The sequence below is a fragment of the Buteo buteo genome, chromosome 22 (assembly GCF_964188355.1).
Source record: "Buteo buteo chromosome 22, bButBut1.hap1.1, whole genome shotgun sequence".
Classification (NCBI taxonomy): Eukaryota; Metazoa; Chordata; class Aves; order Accipitriformes; family Accipitridae; genus Buteo; species Buteo buteo.
Window position 1 is genome coordinate 6,705,793 of NC_134192.1, and position 15,229 is coordinate 6,721,021.

At 35.7% G+C, this 15,229-nt stretch overlaps 1 protein-coding gene across 2 annotated transcripts in view; it reads left to right on the forward strand.

Moving 5' to 3' along the window:
* The window catches only part of THOC2 (THO complex subunit 2), a 55,846-nt gene extending 41,461 nt beyond the window's left edge, over window positions 1-14,385 (forward strand). For both annotated transcript variants that reach the window (XM_075054268.1, XM_075054269.1), the window contains 14 exons: window positions 96-224; window positions 767-898; window positions 982-1,166; window positions 1,929-2,113; window positions 2,428-2,530; window positions 2,920-3,356; window positions 4,238-4,296; window positions 5,822-5,857; window positions 10,184-10,321; window positions 10,668-10,737; window positions 10,814-10,971; window positions 11,619-11,695; window positions 11,795-11,842; window positions 13,973-14,385. In XM_075054268.1, the coding sequence (XP_074910369.1) occupies window positions 96-224; window positions 767-898; window positions 982-1,166; window positions 1,929-2,113; window positions 2,428-2,530; window positions 2,920-3,356; window positions 4,238-4,296; window positions 5,822-5,857; window positions 10,184-10,321; window positions 10,668-10,737; window positions 10,814-10,971; window positions 11,619-11,695; window positions 11,795-11,822 (1,737 nt within the window). In that variant the 3' untranslated portion in view covers window positions 11,823-11,842; window positions 13,973-14,385. The remainder of the gene's footprint in view (window positions 1-95; window positions 225-766; window positions 899-981; window positions 1,167-1,928; window positions 2,114-2,427; window positions 2,531-2,919; window positions 3,357-4,237; window positions 4,297-5,821; window positions 5,858-10,183; window positions 10,322-10,667; window positions 10,738-10,813; window positions 10,972-11,618; window positions 11,696-11,794; window positions 11,843-13,972) is intronic.
* Window positions 14,386-15,229: the final 844 nt, after the last annotated feature.

Below are 15,229 nucleotides of genomic sequence, written 5' to 3' on the forward strand. Positions count from 1 at the left end.
TGGTTTAGATGAGAGAAATTTGAAATTCTTGTTTGTTCTTGTTCCTTTTGTAATTCAGTAAAGTCACTGTAACTTTTTGTTACTGCTATTCACAGGTTTTCTCTGATATTATATATACAGTTGCAAGTTGCACTGAAAATGAAGCTAGTAGATACGGCAGGTTTTTATGCTGTATGCTGGAGACTGTGACTAGATGGCATAGTGACAGAGTCATATATGAAAAGGTATGTGAAGTTATTAAAATGAGTTTGCTCATAAGAATGTATAGTGGCCACTTGTGTAATTCAGCCCAATAAAAATGGGTTTAGCAAAATCATCAGTTAGATTTAAACACACCGTGTGATTGAATTTTTCTGATGGCGTAATCTTAGAATTGAGTTTCTGCAATTCACATAGTTTTAACAGAATTTCGTGTAGTGTCAAAACAATACAGTGGTGAAAAAAAATTATATTTCTTATTTTTTCATAGCTTGTCTTGAAGATAATTTAGGCAGCATATGGAAACTCTCACAAAACTCCTTGCAAGAGCTAGTTAAATTACAAATAATCTTTTCTCTCACCCACAACTAAGATTCAAACATAAATAAGCTTTTAAAAAAAAAAAAAGTGCGCAAGTCTTCTAAAATGTGATCATGTCTTAGTCTTTAGCAGAATCAGTGAAAAGGTGCTTCAGTTATCATTAACTTTTGCAAATGACTGTTTTTATGCTTCCCAACAATGATTTTTTCTTTTTTCTTTTTTTCTTTTTTTTTTTATGTGCATGTAGGAGTGTGGCAACTATCCAGGCTTCCTAACTATATTACGGGCAACTGGATTTGATGGTGGAAATAAAGCTGATCAATTGGATTATGAGAATTTTAGACATGTGGTACACAAATGGCACTATAAATTAACTAAGGTAAATAAAGAAACTGAAAAAATTAGGTTCTTGGAAGCTTTAAAAAAACAAACCAACTTCATTAGATTTAATTTGTCTTGTAGGCTTCTGTGCACTGCCTTGAAACAGGTGAATATACACATATCAGAAATATCCTGATTGTGCTGACCAAAATCCTTCCATGGTATCCAAAAGTGCTGAACCTGGGCCAAGCCTTGGAAAGAAGAGTACATAAGATATGTCAGGAAGAGAAAGAGAAGAGACCTGATCTATATGCATTGGCTATGGGGTAACAACACCTTACTTTAAGAAAGTGGTTAAAAGTGGATCATGAAAAGCTTCTAAAGACTCGGAACTGTTACAGTCCTAACATTTGATTTTTACCTTATCACAGAAGATTTCGCTATCCTGCATCTCAGGGCTGGCAGTGTGAATGAAAACTTTCATTTTGTGCTGGATGATCACTAATTTCCATTACAAGACTCTAGTAAAACACTTTAAATAGTAAAGATTTCCACTCACAGGAGCATAGCTTAATTTTAGAGAAGTAATATAGCAGCAAGTAGATAAGAGGGAGAGTAAAATGAAGACAGCCAAGGGCTATTGATGCAAGATTCTAAAATGCTAAACTACAATACTTAGTTATGTTTTACATCTCTCTGTGATGAATGCAGAATCATCCACGTATGCTTGAGGGGCAATTCAGGTTTCCCTAACAGTTTTAAGTTTTGTCAGTAGACTGTTTCTTCTGTGTGTTTGTCAGGTGTGTGTGTGGTGGTGGTGAAGAGGGTGTGGAGGTAGGGCTTCTTCTGTGTCTAGTGGGTTGTTTTTGGTTTTCTTTTTTTTTTTTTTTTGTTTGTTGTGGGTTGTTTGTTCCCTCCCCCTCCCTCCTTCTTTTGAGCTCATCGATAAAAGGGGAAGAAGCTGCATATCAGTTGGGAAAAACTGTGAAATAAATAACATATGAACTGTTAGATTAGATCCTCATTTAAGATTCAACCCATGTTTTGCTTTATGTTTGTGCATATTTAACAATCTGTGCGACTTGCAGCTATTCTGGGCAGTTGAAAAGTAGGAAGCCTTTCATGATACCTGAAAATGAATTCCACCACAAAGACCCACCTGCCAGGAATGCTGTAGCTGCAACAGTGCAAAATGGGCCAGGTGGTGCTGGGATGCCTACATCTCTCACAATAAATACAGTTAGACTGGAAGAAGGCACTACCGAGGAGACTGGTAAACAAACCTTTTTTTTTTTTTTTTTTTTTTTTTTTTTTGAGTAGAGTTCTTCTGATGTTACAGGCTACTCTCAAAATTCGGCTCATTAAACTGAAAAGAGGAAAAAAAATATCTAAATGTGATGCTAAATAGGGTCAGTGCGTGTTCTTTATTTTTAGTTGGTTTTGGAAGAGGGTGTTCTGCAGTTAATTACCTATTTTAACTGCTAGCTACACATGGTCTTACATGAATGTGCTGGGGTACTTGTTTTATTTTAACCAGTAGGGTGTATATTAACTTGTTGAAATAAAGCTGTTTTCTTTTTTAAACAGATAAATTAAAGGAGAAGTCTCAGGGTGTGGTGAAAGTTATTAATAAAGCTGTCAACGCTACACCGAAGGTGACAACAAGCAATGGAAACAGTGCTTCTAATAGGTGGGAAAAACTACTTTTTGACATTCTGTATTTTCTTCCTTCCAAAGGATAGAATTACACTTGAAACTGACCTGCCTTTTCTCTTTTACTTTCAGGTTCTATATAAATAGTTTCCATTTCTTCAAAGTTTAATAAACGAGATTATTTCTTCTAAAATGTACAGCTATGCTGATCTGACACTGTTGTTAAATGCATTCCATTTTAGCTAAATAAAAATAAAACAAATGAGAGCATTTGCTTGTTGGTGTTCTGATAAAGAGACAGCTAATCTGAAATTTAACAGTGACTGCTTCGGGAGGTTCTATCAAAACATCAGAAGTAAAACTTTCGTGATAAAACTAGAGCTGGTTTTGTATACGTGCTAATTGGCCTTTTTATTTTTGATGCAGCAAAATTACTAAAGAGAAAGATGATAAAGAAAAAAGCGGGAAGGAAAAAGATAAAGAAAAAAAAGACAAGACTCCAGCTGTCACTCCAGAGATGAAGGCACTTGGGAAAGATGGGAAAGATAAACCAAAGGAAGAACGGGCAAACAAAGATGATAAAGCAAGAGAGATCAAGGAGAAAACGCCAAAATCTGACAAAGAGAAGGAAAAAGTGAAGAAAGAAGAAAAAGCTTCAAAAGAAGAAAAATCCAAGACAGTCGTTACCATCATTGAGTCAAAGTCTACTGCAGAAAAGGAGAGAGAGAAGGAGCCGTCCAGAGAAAGAGATGTAGCGAAGGAAATGAAATCCAAGGAAAATGCTAAAGGAGGAGAAAAGGTGCCAGTAGCTGGGTCCTTGAAGTCACCTGTTCCCCGATCAGAAACATCAGAATCTGAAAGGGGTAAGTTTGTATATTTAATTTCTGTTCTTGTCTAGAAAAATAAAATGTGTCACTGGAAAATCAGTGAGTGTCAAAAAATGCTAGAGATGGTGAGAAAGTATTGCTACATAATAGCTAGCATTTTGGCATTGGCTTTTAAATACAGTTAGTGCCTAAAGTAGGTAGTCAGGATATCTCCAAAAGGCAAACTGTGTGAATGTGTGAACTTCACATGTCTTCAGTGAGTGGTCATTTTCATAAGGCCTATTATTTTTCTAGTGTAAGTCTTAATGGGCTTTTATTAAAATGTACTTGTATAGCTGTGGCCTTGCAAGTTTTGCAAAGATTTAATGCAAAAACCCCAAGAGTGTACTCGGAGAGCTTCATCATACCTTTGCATAGAAAGATGGACGGTATGGAAGATGTAGACCTTTGTGTCCTTCAGAAGGACACAGTAAGCTTTATCAGTTCCTTACGTTAGGGGTTAACAAATCCTTAATGTTCATATTTTAAGTTCTTATAGTCTGAGGCCAGTGTTGAGTTTTATACTTGCACTGCTGAAGGCAAACCAGGTAGAGAAGGGTTGCAATGCTTTTCATTGAGTTCACCTTTTCAGGGTCTTCATAGCAATTCTGAAATTCAGATACAGACTTACATAAAGTGGAAGTTTGAAATTAGCATAATTTTGCAGCAGTTTGTTCACATTACACTTTTCCTGCAAACTTTCATAAAGATGGTCAAGGAATGCTGGTAACTCTAGATAGCTCAAGAAAAACAAAATTTACGTAGTGGTAAAACTTGAATTCTAGCTTAAATTATTTTGGTACTTGAGAAAGCCATATTATTACATTATCCTCCTTTAGATGTGTTTTAGTAATGCTATTGTTCTTTTCTTTCCTCAGAACAAAAACGCCGCAAAGTTGATACACATTCTTCTCCATCACATTCCTCAACAGTAAAGGTTAGTATAGCCTGAGGAAGGCAGCACCCATGTTAGGCTCACAAGTTTGGGATGCCAATGTTCGACTTCCTTCAAGTTTTGTGCCAAGTATACACTGGAACCACTGGAGGTTTTATGTTGCATTAGAAAATGCATTCCTTTTCTTTATTGGCGGACTGTCTTTTTTTCTATAAAAATATTTTTAATTAACCAAAATAATGCTTCAAGGACCTAGCACAAATTTTGTAAATAGTGTTTGGAAATTGCAAGAGAATTTTTACACAGAAGTGCCTCATTGTTTTAAGCAGTGAGTTTTTTTGGAGTGCAATGGTAGCTACAAGCAAATGAGTCTTTGCAGCAGAGTGGAGCATATTTTTCTGCACTTCTATTGAAGAATCTATAGCACTGAAGATTCCTGGATGATACGGGATGTACGATACCTCTGAATTCATCAGGCTTCTTGATGAGCATCATACCGATATGTGCCTTCTAAGGAGGAGTCTTGAAAGGAGTTCCATTTTAAAGTCTCCTTGGTGATCAGTTCTCCTGTAGTTGTGTATATTCAGTGCGCATGCAGCTTCTGTTGTACCTTCCCTTCGAGGTTTGTTTATTTCCAATGGGTTCCCACCATGTTGAGCCCTGCGTTACGATAAAACCAGATGTGGCAACCAAGCCTACTACCCAGCAAAGAGAAACCCCAAGCATTCAAGCGCAGCACAAAACCATGGGCGTAGCCTACTTGAAGACTCAGGGTAGCCATTCCTTGCTCCATATTTATTTTATTTCTAAACCATCTATATTCATGGAATCTTTGAATTTGCAGTACGTTGAACATTTAAAACTGTAAGTTACTAATACTTCATCAAGAGCACTGTGATGGATTATGTGGGCCTTTAAACTTCACCATCTTACCAACTTTAGAACAAGCTTTTCTTTTTTTCTGGTTTTTCAAAGAGTACATCTTTTTCTATGTAAGATTTGCTTGAAAGATTTAGGCTAATTTTGGAGAACTCAAGTAGCTGTTACTAGTTTTGAGGAAGCAGGTGACAGGGATAACTACTCAAAATTATGAAGTTTTTCTTGCCTGTTTTTTTGTAAATGGCAGTGTAAAGTCATTCAGGAGTGGCTTCTACCACATTTAACTGAAAGTGGAGAAGATACAGGTTTAGAAACGTTTTAAACCTGTTTCACCTGTGGTTCATCTGTATTTAGAGTTAAGACTATTTTTTCTTTATATTTTGTCTTGGCGGGAGAGTGTTTTTTTCAGTGTTTTATGAAGAATTAGATATGAACACATTTTGTAGTTTACTTAATAGTTGGGTCTAGAGAATAGATTTGACTGTCTCTTTTTTTTTTTTTTCTCTCCTTCTTTCTTTTTAAGAAATATTTCAGTTCCTAGCTTTATTCAGTGTACAGTATTAACATAAGATTTATTCCAGAAGGAGTAGCTGTTTTTTGTTTCAAGGGTACGGCCATGCTTCCCAAAGTTCCTCTGGTTTCTGAAAACTATTCCAGCTTACGTGTCATCTCCATTCATTTTCTACAGGACAACCTCAACGAACTCAAGGAATCTTCAGCAAAGGTTTGAATCTTTTAGACACCACCAAAGTTTACTTTCATGTTTTGTTGCAGAGAGAATTTAACTTTTGGTTTTGTGGCAAAACCCATCAGAAAAATTCAAATTCCATTCCTGTAAATGCTAGTGTAGTAACGGAGGGATTTTTTCAGTCTGCTATATAGCAGCTCTGTATGGGAGAGAGGGTTAGTTATGTGGAAGCAACATAATGAAAATCCCCTGAAATTTACCATTCTGTCAATATTTTTAAGAGATTTAATGGGTCAGACCTTTTCTGGTCCTCTCTGAAACTTGTACACTTGTAGAAATGTCCTTATGATAAAGCAATTTATTTGGCTGAAGAGGTAATAGAATACTTAAAATAGTTCTTAGAAGAGTTAGTTCTTTTTTTGATACCAATTAAAAAACATTTAAAAGTTATATAAAACCAAAAATATTTGAGACGTTATCTCGGAGTATCAGTACTCTTTCCTCTTACTGCTGTTGTACTGATGTTTTAGTGCTATTATTTCTGAGCATCACAGACAACCTCCTAAATGATCATCTTTGTGCTTTTGCTTCCTGCAAATGCAATTGAGATTCAGTATCTCAGGAGAATGTATGTTAAAGAATGCTTTCAAGAGTTCATAGAATACCAGGTTGGAAGGGACCTCAAGGATCGCCTGGTCCAACCTTTCTTGGCAAAAGCATGGTCTAGACAAGATGGCCCAGCACCCTCTCCAGCTGAATCTAATCTTAAAAGTGTCCGATGTTGGGGAATCTACCACTTCCTGGGGAGATGATTCTAATGGCTGGTTGTTCTCATTGTGAAAAATTGTTCTCTGGTGTCCAATTGAAATCTCTCCAGGAGTAACTTGTACCCATTACCCCTTGTCTTTTCCATGTCATCCCTTGGACACCCCCTTTTTACATATTCTTTGTAGCCCCCCTTAAAATACTGGAAAGTGGTGATAAGTTCTTCCCTCAGTCTTTTTTTCCTAAGGCTGAACAAACCCAGTTCTCTCAGCCTTTCCTCATACAGCAGGTTTCCCAGTCCTTTGATCATCTTTGTGACACTTTTCTGGACCCTCTCCAGCCTGGCCCCATCTTTTTTTGTATAGTGGGGACCAAAACTGAACACAGCATTCCAGGTGTGGCCTGACAAGTGCTGAATAGAGTGGGATATGAGTTGAATGACATTTTGGAATATTGTATTTTAGACAGATTCTGCAGCTATTCTGTTGCTTTTTTAAAACTCAACCACTTGCATAGAAACAGTCGCAAATACTGTAAATGTGCTAATATATTAGGGTATGTGGCTAATAGGAAATGGATCTTTTAAAGTTGCTATTAAGATTTTCGATTATGCAGTCAGTATTAATGTGTAACTAAATAGCACAAATGTTTATCACTTGGAAAATGCTGACCATTTGAACTTTCTGGATAACTTAACAGGTTTATCTAGGATTACTTATATTCACTTAATTTAAAAGTGCATAATGAATTATCACTTCCTATTCTATACTTACACTGTTGTTTTACTTGTAGCTCTCTTTGTATAAACAAAGTGTTCAGAACACTTTATATGTTTTAATTCAAAATAGCTCTGACTTTATAATGGACACTTGCTGATGGGTTTTTTTAATTGAATCTTTCCAGTACCAACCATACCTGCTTATAGGGAAAGTGTGCATAGGAAGCATCCTTTGATTCTTACAGTTGATGAAATTAGTGTCTATAGATTGGATCCATATACTTTCAAAAAATTATCTATAATTCATTGTCATGGTATCTTGTATATTTAAGTTTTTTGAAATAAGACTATAATATTTGTCTTGAGCTCACATCTATCTGAAGTGTGGTATATGGTAGTCTGTATAATCTCACTTTTCCCTCCCTTACTGTATTAGTCGAGGTTAAACTGGTTAATTGAAACTTCACTCAAGTTTTCATTAGTTAAGCTAAATTTTTATTTAAAACTGTTTCTTTTACTTATTAACATGTTGATGTGGTAATCAAGCAAAGCTGTTTGCAATTAAATGATGAGTGAATGGCTTTATTTTTCTAGTCAATTTGAGAAGTTAAATTTTAGAATTAACTATAATGTGTTTGTATAGACTTAGCTGGAAGTATATTGAGTTGTGTGACTTTTTCATGGATTTGTCTAAGTGCTCAGGGGATGGGCGGTGTCCAACCCTTTCGTTCCTCTTCTAAATGCTGTTTTCTATTCTTTCTCACTTAATGAACTAATTTTCATTCTTCAGTGCCATTCTAACAGACTTAAGGCACTTCTTGACAGTGTTCCCTATACATGGTGTAAGACGAGTTAAATGCTCTTCTTTACTGCCATGTGCTTGTTTGGGGAAAGGATGGGATATTCAGAAGCCTGTAAGATTTAGGAGTTCATCTTCCACTGAAAGTCGGTAGAAGTCTAGTGCTGTTGTACACTTACAGGCTTTCTTTATGCCTGACTTTACCCAGTTTCTGGGTCCCGACCATTGAAACGTTGGTTTACATTGCAGGTTATAAAATAAATGGTGCCAGATTTGAGTTAGGTTTGTGTTCATTCTGGCTTTGGCCTCTGCCCAAGTTACACAACATAAAACAGTGCCCAAAATTTGATGTGGTTTCAGTTAGCAGCATTTCTAGAAGCAAGTTGATAAAGCCTGATGAGCTAAATCCAGCCTTTTCTTGTAAAGTGGGGTAGAAGGGATGCAGTTTTCCAAAACTCTGCATTGGGATGGTGGAAGAGCAGTGGAATCTGTCATGAACAGCCATGCGAACTTAAGAAATGGAATAGGAGAAAGCAAAGCTACGTGTTTGCTTTCTCACATGGAAATCATCTCTGGGAGACAACTGAATGGGGCTGTGTAGTAAAAATGTATTTGCAAGTCACTGTTAAGTGTTGGCATCAAAAAAGGGAGCAAGGGTAAATTTACTTGTGCAATGGCAGTGTATGAAATGGAACAAGAAAGAGCAGAAAGAAAATTACCTAGTGAAAGGAGTATTGAAGGTTCAGTCTCTGGCATAGAAGGATAAAAAAATTCCAGTTAAGTAACAAAAGGAAAAGAGACCTACTGTTGTCAATGTGACTTTTAACATAGGCCCAGTAACATCAAGTTTTGGTAGGTTAAACATTTACCAGAACTGGAAAAGGACAGGATTAATTTAATTAAAAGAATAAAATTATTTGAAACAACACTTGATTTGGTTCAAGTGATTTCTAGATTGTTCTAAACTAATCTTCCACTTACCTCCTTCTTTGGTGTCCTTTTAAGTAAGATGGCTCTCTAAAAAGAAATACAGAGAACATTTTAATTAAAAGATATTAATTTTTTTCCCAAATAAAATGGATAGCTTATGGAACTGGGAAAGATTGAAATATACTAATTTAAATCTGTGTGTTGCTGTAACTTAAATATATAAAATACCAAGAAAAGGTGTTTTTAATTTAAAATGTGCTCTTATTGGTATTTTATGAAAAATATTTCTTGGATCTAACTATATAATTGTATTTTAAAAGGCAGAATTACTTGCTGTAATGCATTGGTATTTATGAGATACGTGTGCTACCTACCTTATATGTGTACACACACACACTAGCATTTAAACTTTGTCAAGTATTACACCTGACATTACTGTGACTGATTTTCTGTTCTCCTCCCCTGGGACCCCAGTTTATATTAAAAATATTCAGCTTTGTGAAACTAGTATGTTTTACAGAGCTTATCAAAATGGGTTAGAAGAGAGAGTGGAGTAACAATCTAGAACACATTACAGAGTAAAAATAACTCTTTTCTATGTTCATCTGCTTTTATCATTTGAAGTTTAGGCTTAAGGTGGAGTTTTATATTACTTTAGATGAAAAAACACATTATTCAAAGTATTGGCTTAAATACTTTGTGGATTAAGATTATTCTCCAGAAATTAACTAGAACCTGTTTAAGCAGCTGATTCCATTCACTTGTTCCAGGCAAGATTGCAAGTGTTAAGTCACTCCAGGAATCCGCTTATCCTGTTTCAATAGTACTGTATGTCCTGCGTCAATAGTACTGACATCTGATTTGTTTTAATGTATCAAACAATACTGGTGAACAAGGCTGTGTGTATTTAATGTAAGTGTTTAAGTTAAGAGAAAGTGTTCCTGCATTTCTGGAGTTGAGAAAACCAAGCTATAAGTTAAATTACAGATGACAAGTTTGAAAGTGTCTTCAATCACTTTTTTTTTTGCTAGTAAAGTACTAATGTTTAATTTTGCTCTTTGAGCTAGATCTGTTATATTAGAGTAAGACTTTTTATTTACACATCTAGAAATACATATTAATATTTGGTGATATTGCCTTAATTTAACAGCACTACATTAACCACACTACTCCAACACTGTCCAAGAGTAAGGAGAGAGAAGTGGACAAGAAAGATTTGGACAAGTCAAGGGAAAGATCCAGAGAGAGAGAGAAGAAAGATGAAAAGGACAGGAAAGATCGAAAAAGGGTTGGTGAAATTTTTATGAACTAGTTTAGAAAGTTGGTATATACTTGGAAAGCTTTCTGTTCAAAGTCCTTGCAGTATTAACTGGTTGTACGGCCTATTCAAGCAGAAGTGATCCATATCAGGGTTGTTTTTCTTTTGCTCTGTTACTTTTTCAAAGGTCAGTTTACAGTAATGTATTCAAAATTTCCCTTTGAAACTGATCTCAAGAAACTTTATGCAAGATGTAATAACTCAGTTGCATTTTAAGTATTCAAAAATTAGTTTTCCAAAATAACATTATAAGCAGGTGCTACTTCAGGAGTATGTTTTAGTCTGCTAACATCTGCATAATTGTATTTGGTGCCAGGATCATTCAAACAGTGACCGAGAAGTACCACAGGATTCAACTAAACGACGCAAAGAGGAAAATGGGACAAGTATGTATCTTATTTTGTGTGTGTCTGTGTTAGGCTTTTATTTGTTGTGAATTACAACTTTCTGTTGTGTTTTTAGCTGGTTCTTCAAAACATAGTAAAAGCGAAAGTCCTTCTGATTCCCCTCGCTTAAATGAAAAGGAGAAGGAGAAGAACAAATCAAAATCTTCAGGAAAAGAGAAAGGTGATTCAATTAAAGCAGAAAAGATGGAGAAGAGCTCTTCTGGCAGCAAAAAGGTAAAATTAGCTATTCGCACTTTGTTGATTTGATTTTTGTTGTTGTCGACAGAACAAGCCAATTCTTTTTTCATAAATTTTATTGCTGCTTCATGGCCTAAGTTAAAAAGATATGCTGTGAATGTGTAGGAAAATTATTCTGGAAATTCCGGTATCATGTGGCTCTAAATATTTCAGGAGGCACTCCTGGCAGGATAAATTGGAGGAATAGTTCATTTTGGCAGTAGCCAGGAAAATTCAGAACTTATACTTTACGTTTTGAATAATCTAGAATATTTGCAGACTGGTTTGGTGAAAATGTATGTGAAAGCAGCTTTGATTCACATATAAACTAGTCTGCTTGTATTCAGATTTTCAAGTGCATGTGTCATCACAGCTTTTTTTTGGTGAAAACAGGTAAGTATGTTGTAGTCATAGTTGTAAAACATCAAACAATAGTTCCCAGTTGTAATTCTTTAGTGGTTATCATAGAACTGTAAGACAAAGTTAGAATAACCTCAGAAATCATGGAAGCTAATTACTGTCATTCTGACTGATGATTTTTTTTAGCTGTAGCCAGTTATAACTTTAAATATGTATAATCCTTCTAATCAGACTGTACAATGTATACTATAATAAAGTATTTCCTGTATGTGTATTTTTTAAAGGAATCAAGACATGATAAAGAAAAACCAGAAAAGAAAGAAAAACGAGACAGTACTGGAGGGAAAGAAGAAAAGAAACAATATCCTTTTGCACATTAACATTTCAGAAAAATACAGAAAGTGAGCTTCCTTTTTATTATATGTAGTAAAATATATTTTTTCCTTAACGCTGAATCTACTCATAAATCTTCAGACAAGCACAGATAATGAAGATTGTTCCAGTCAAGGTAAAAATTTTTATGATTTACTCCATTTGGCTCGATACCTCCTGTGGCGGCTTCTGACTGGTAAAGGATATACAAACAAAACAGCCTGAGTATGAAAGGGCTGAAATTACCTAGGGTGGGTTTTTGGTTGTTTTGAGGGGATTTTTTGGGAGTGGTTGTCTTTTTGTTTGTATGGTGGGGGTTTTGGGGGTTTTTGGGGTTTTTTTTTTTAGTTCTATCCCACTATCTATCAAACTGATACTGTTACAGAGAGGGGGAAGACAACGTTTTTAAATGCGCAAGTCCTTTGTTTCAGATTTTGAAGAAGGATTGATGAGGCTGAAAATTTGTCTTGTTTTCATGACTGTCTTGGCTGGTCTAGAAAGTGATGCTACCTTTCACAAACATGATTTGTTGTGAATTCCATTTAAAGATTTGAGCCAGGGGGGAATCTTTTTACTGTGAGTGGTCAAAAACTGTAAGAGTTTGCCTAGAGAGGTGGCAGAGCTGCCATCCTTAGGGTGTTCAAAACTTACCTTGGCAGGCCACAATCCTGAGCAACCTGCTCTTAGTTAATTCTGCTTTTGGTGCAAGGGTGTTGGACTGCATAGTTTTCAGAGGTCCCTTCCAATGTAATTTTTTTGGAAATTCAATTATATGGGTATCATGTTTGGGAATACTTAAGGTGATATTATATAGCAAAACTTACTGGAGAGATTTATTGGCTGTAGACTCTGAATTTAACTTTGTTCTTTGTAGTGGCTGTTCCTACTTTAGGTGTCAGAGAAAGACCTTGACATAGTCCCAAGTTCTTCTGTTTGTCTCTGTCTAACTAAACCAATGGAGACCAAATCTGAAAGGTGTAGATGCTTTGCTGTTGGGAATTCTTTTCCGAGAGGCCTAAGGATTATAGGATGGCTTGTATAACACTTACAGAGGAGTGTTTCGATGAGGGTCCAACAAAACAAGCAAAACCCAGAATTTGAATTCTGAAATCTTCCAGTCATCTAGAAGTGTCTCCTGAAAAAAGTCTCCACGCGTGGACTGTGCCCTCACAGAGCATAGCGGGGATTATTGGAAAAAGGATCTCGAATTTCATTTGGTGACATTGCTTGTTCAGCCACTGAAGCTGAGGGCAGATGTGTGGAGGGGTTTTGGGTAACAAAGCTCATGCTGATACCATGTGTTCTTTGGAGAGTGTTGGTGGGGAAAACAAGGGTAGGAGTTCAGGTTATTGCTTCTTAGAACTATTTTTTTGTTTGTTTTATCTTCTGGAAATAATAAAAGATGCTTCTGTGAATAGCTTCCAAACTGAAAATTATGAGCACTCTTTGGAAGGAATATCATGGAATTTTTTTAACTCTTTGTCCTTCATAGCCGTTACTGTCTGATCGCTGAGGATGCATCCCAGGGTTTTTTTCCCCATTTCTTTAAATGTTATGTTTGAGAGGAAAAAAAAAAAAGGCATCTTGGTAGATGAAATTCACTACTCAGGACTTGCAGATTCTTTAATAATGAAGTGTGAAGTTTTATCTTGACCAACAATGCAATATAAAGTGAGGATTGTCATCAATTGAAAAAGCACAACTGTTTTTATGATTACATTGTGATTTAAGCAACGAGTGCTTAGGTAAATGTCAGTTGCACAGTAAAAGTCACATCCAGCTGTGTAATGGGCCAAACTGAAGCATCTGGCCTAGGATACTGACAACACCCTATCATTTGCATAGTGAAGTATGAAAAAATGCTTTTCGTAGCAACATGGTTGTGGAATGTAATCCTGTGTTCCGGTTTAAGTCTTTTATAACATTCTTCCTAATGTACAACATCTGATTGACTGCATTTATTTCTTGCCTCATTTAGAGATAGTAATATTTTGAGGGAGTTGTACTTCTAAAAGAGTTTTTACCTTCACAAGTGACTACTTGTTTCTTATTTGTATCTTTAAATTAGTGTTTCACTACTTACAATGCTGTGCTCACATTAATATAGTTCTGTGGATTAAGCTAGAGTGAGGGAATGACTGACTGATGAAAATCGTTTTATTTTCCCCCTCATTCTTTGAATTGTGAATGGAATAAAATGCTAGGTTGTGAGATCAGTGTTCATTTGAACAACATCTAATTCCAATTATGTATGCCTTTGTTGTAGGTGAGATTGAAATGGGAAGATATCCAGCTGTGACCAGAAATGTATTTTCCAGAGTATAGATTGCACAGAAATTTGTGAATGAAGAGGACCCATCTGCATCTCCTTAAATTATTCAGTTCTCTGCTTTATTTCCCCATGCTGAGGATTTAATTGTTGAGTTGTACATTACTGTATTTTAACTTGTTGCTTAGTTTCTTACACATTTATTTTCAGTACCTGGCTGAAAGTGTTACCTATTCCATATTTTAGCACAATGTGCTGCAAACAAACAGTTGCCATAGTGCAAATGAGGTTTCATGTGTACAGAGTTCCACTTTAGGTTGTCGAAAATACTGCCTGAGTTTAGTAATTCTTTCAATCTGAAATGCATTCTTTTAGATGTTTGAAAAACATGAATAAACAGTTATTGAACCTTTTTGGATTTACCTCATTTAAACTCAGTTTTTATTTATTACTTGGCCTGTTTTTAATATCCGTGACTAAAAAAAAAAAGTCAAGTGGGAGCACTGTTTTCATGCAAGGCTTAGGGATTATTTGTATATTGTGTACAACGTTGACTTGTTTAAAGAAACAAAAGAATGAACCCTGTCCCTTCCATCCCAACCTAAACCTGTGCTCAGTTGTCCCTTGCCACACCTTTTGTTTGTCATGTTGTTTTTAGATTGATTGGAAATGCTCTCTTCAAAACTGAAATAAATGAAGTTTCAATTACAGCTACAGGAGCTTTGTATTGCTGAACTTTAATCTGAAAAGTTTCACAATGACATTTTTAAAAAAAAAAAAAAATTTTTTATCTGCTGAATTCTACCAGTGTAACCTTTTTTCTAAATAAACAATAGTTTTCTCAATGGGTCGTAAATCATTCTGTGTGTGGTCACTTTATTGCTTTATGTATTGTTCTGAAAATTTGATACTAGTTGGAATTGTGGGAGGGTGTTTTCTGTCTTTGCTTATGAGCCCTCTGTATCTGCTTGCTGATCAGATGCAAAGGGTTCTTTCCACAGTGCGATGCCTATTGTAAAGTGACAGATGTGTTACGCTTCTCCAGTGGTTTCGAGAAGCTCGGGGTTTGCCTTCCTGCATTCAGTCAAGTTTACATCTTTCCCTTGAGGCATTTGTGCCTTATCCAAAGCTCATTAAAATCTCTGGCACTTTTTTCCCCCCATTTCCTAATTCATTTAAATTAGACTGACTTACAGAGTGTCTTCAAAAATGTCTTAGTTTAGTTTGACCAGTTTAGCTTTAATGCCTGACAAA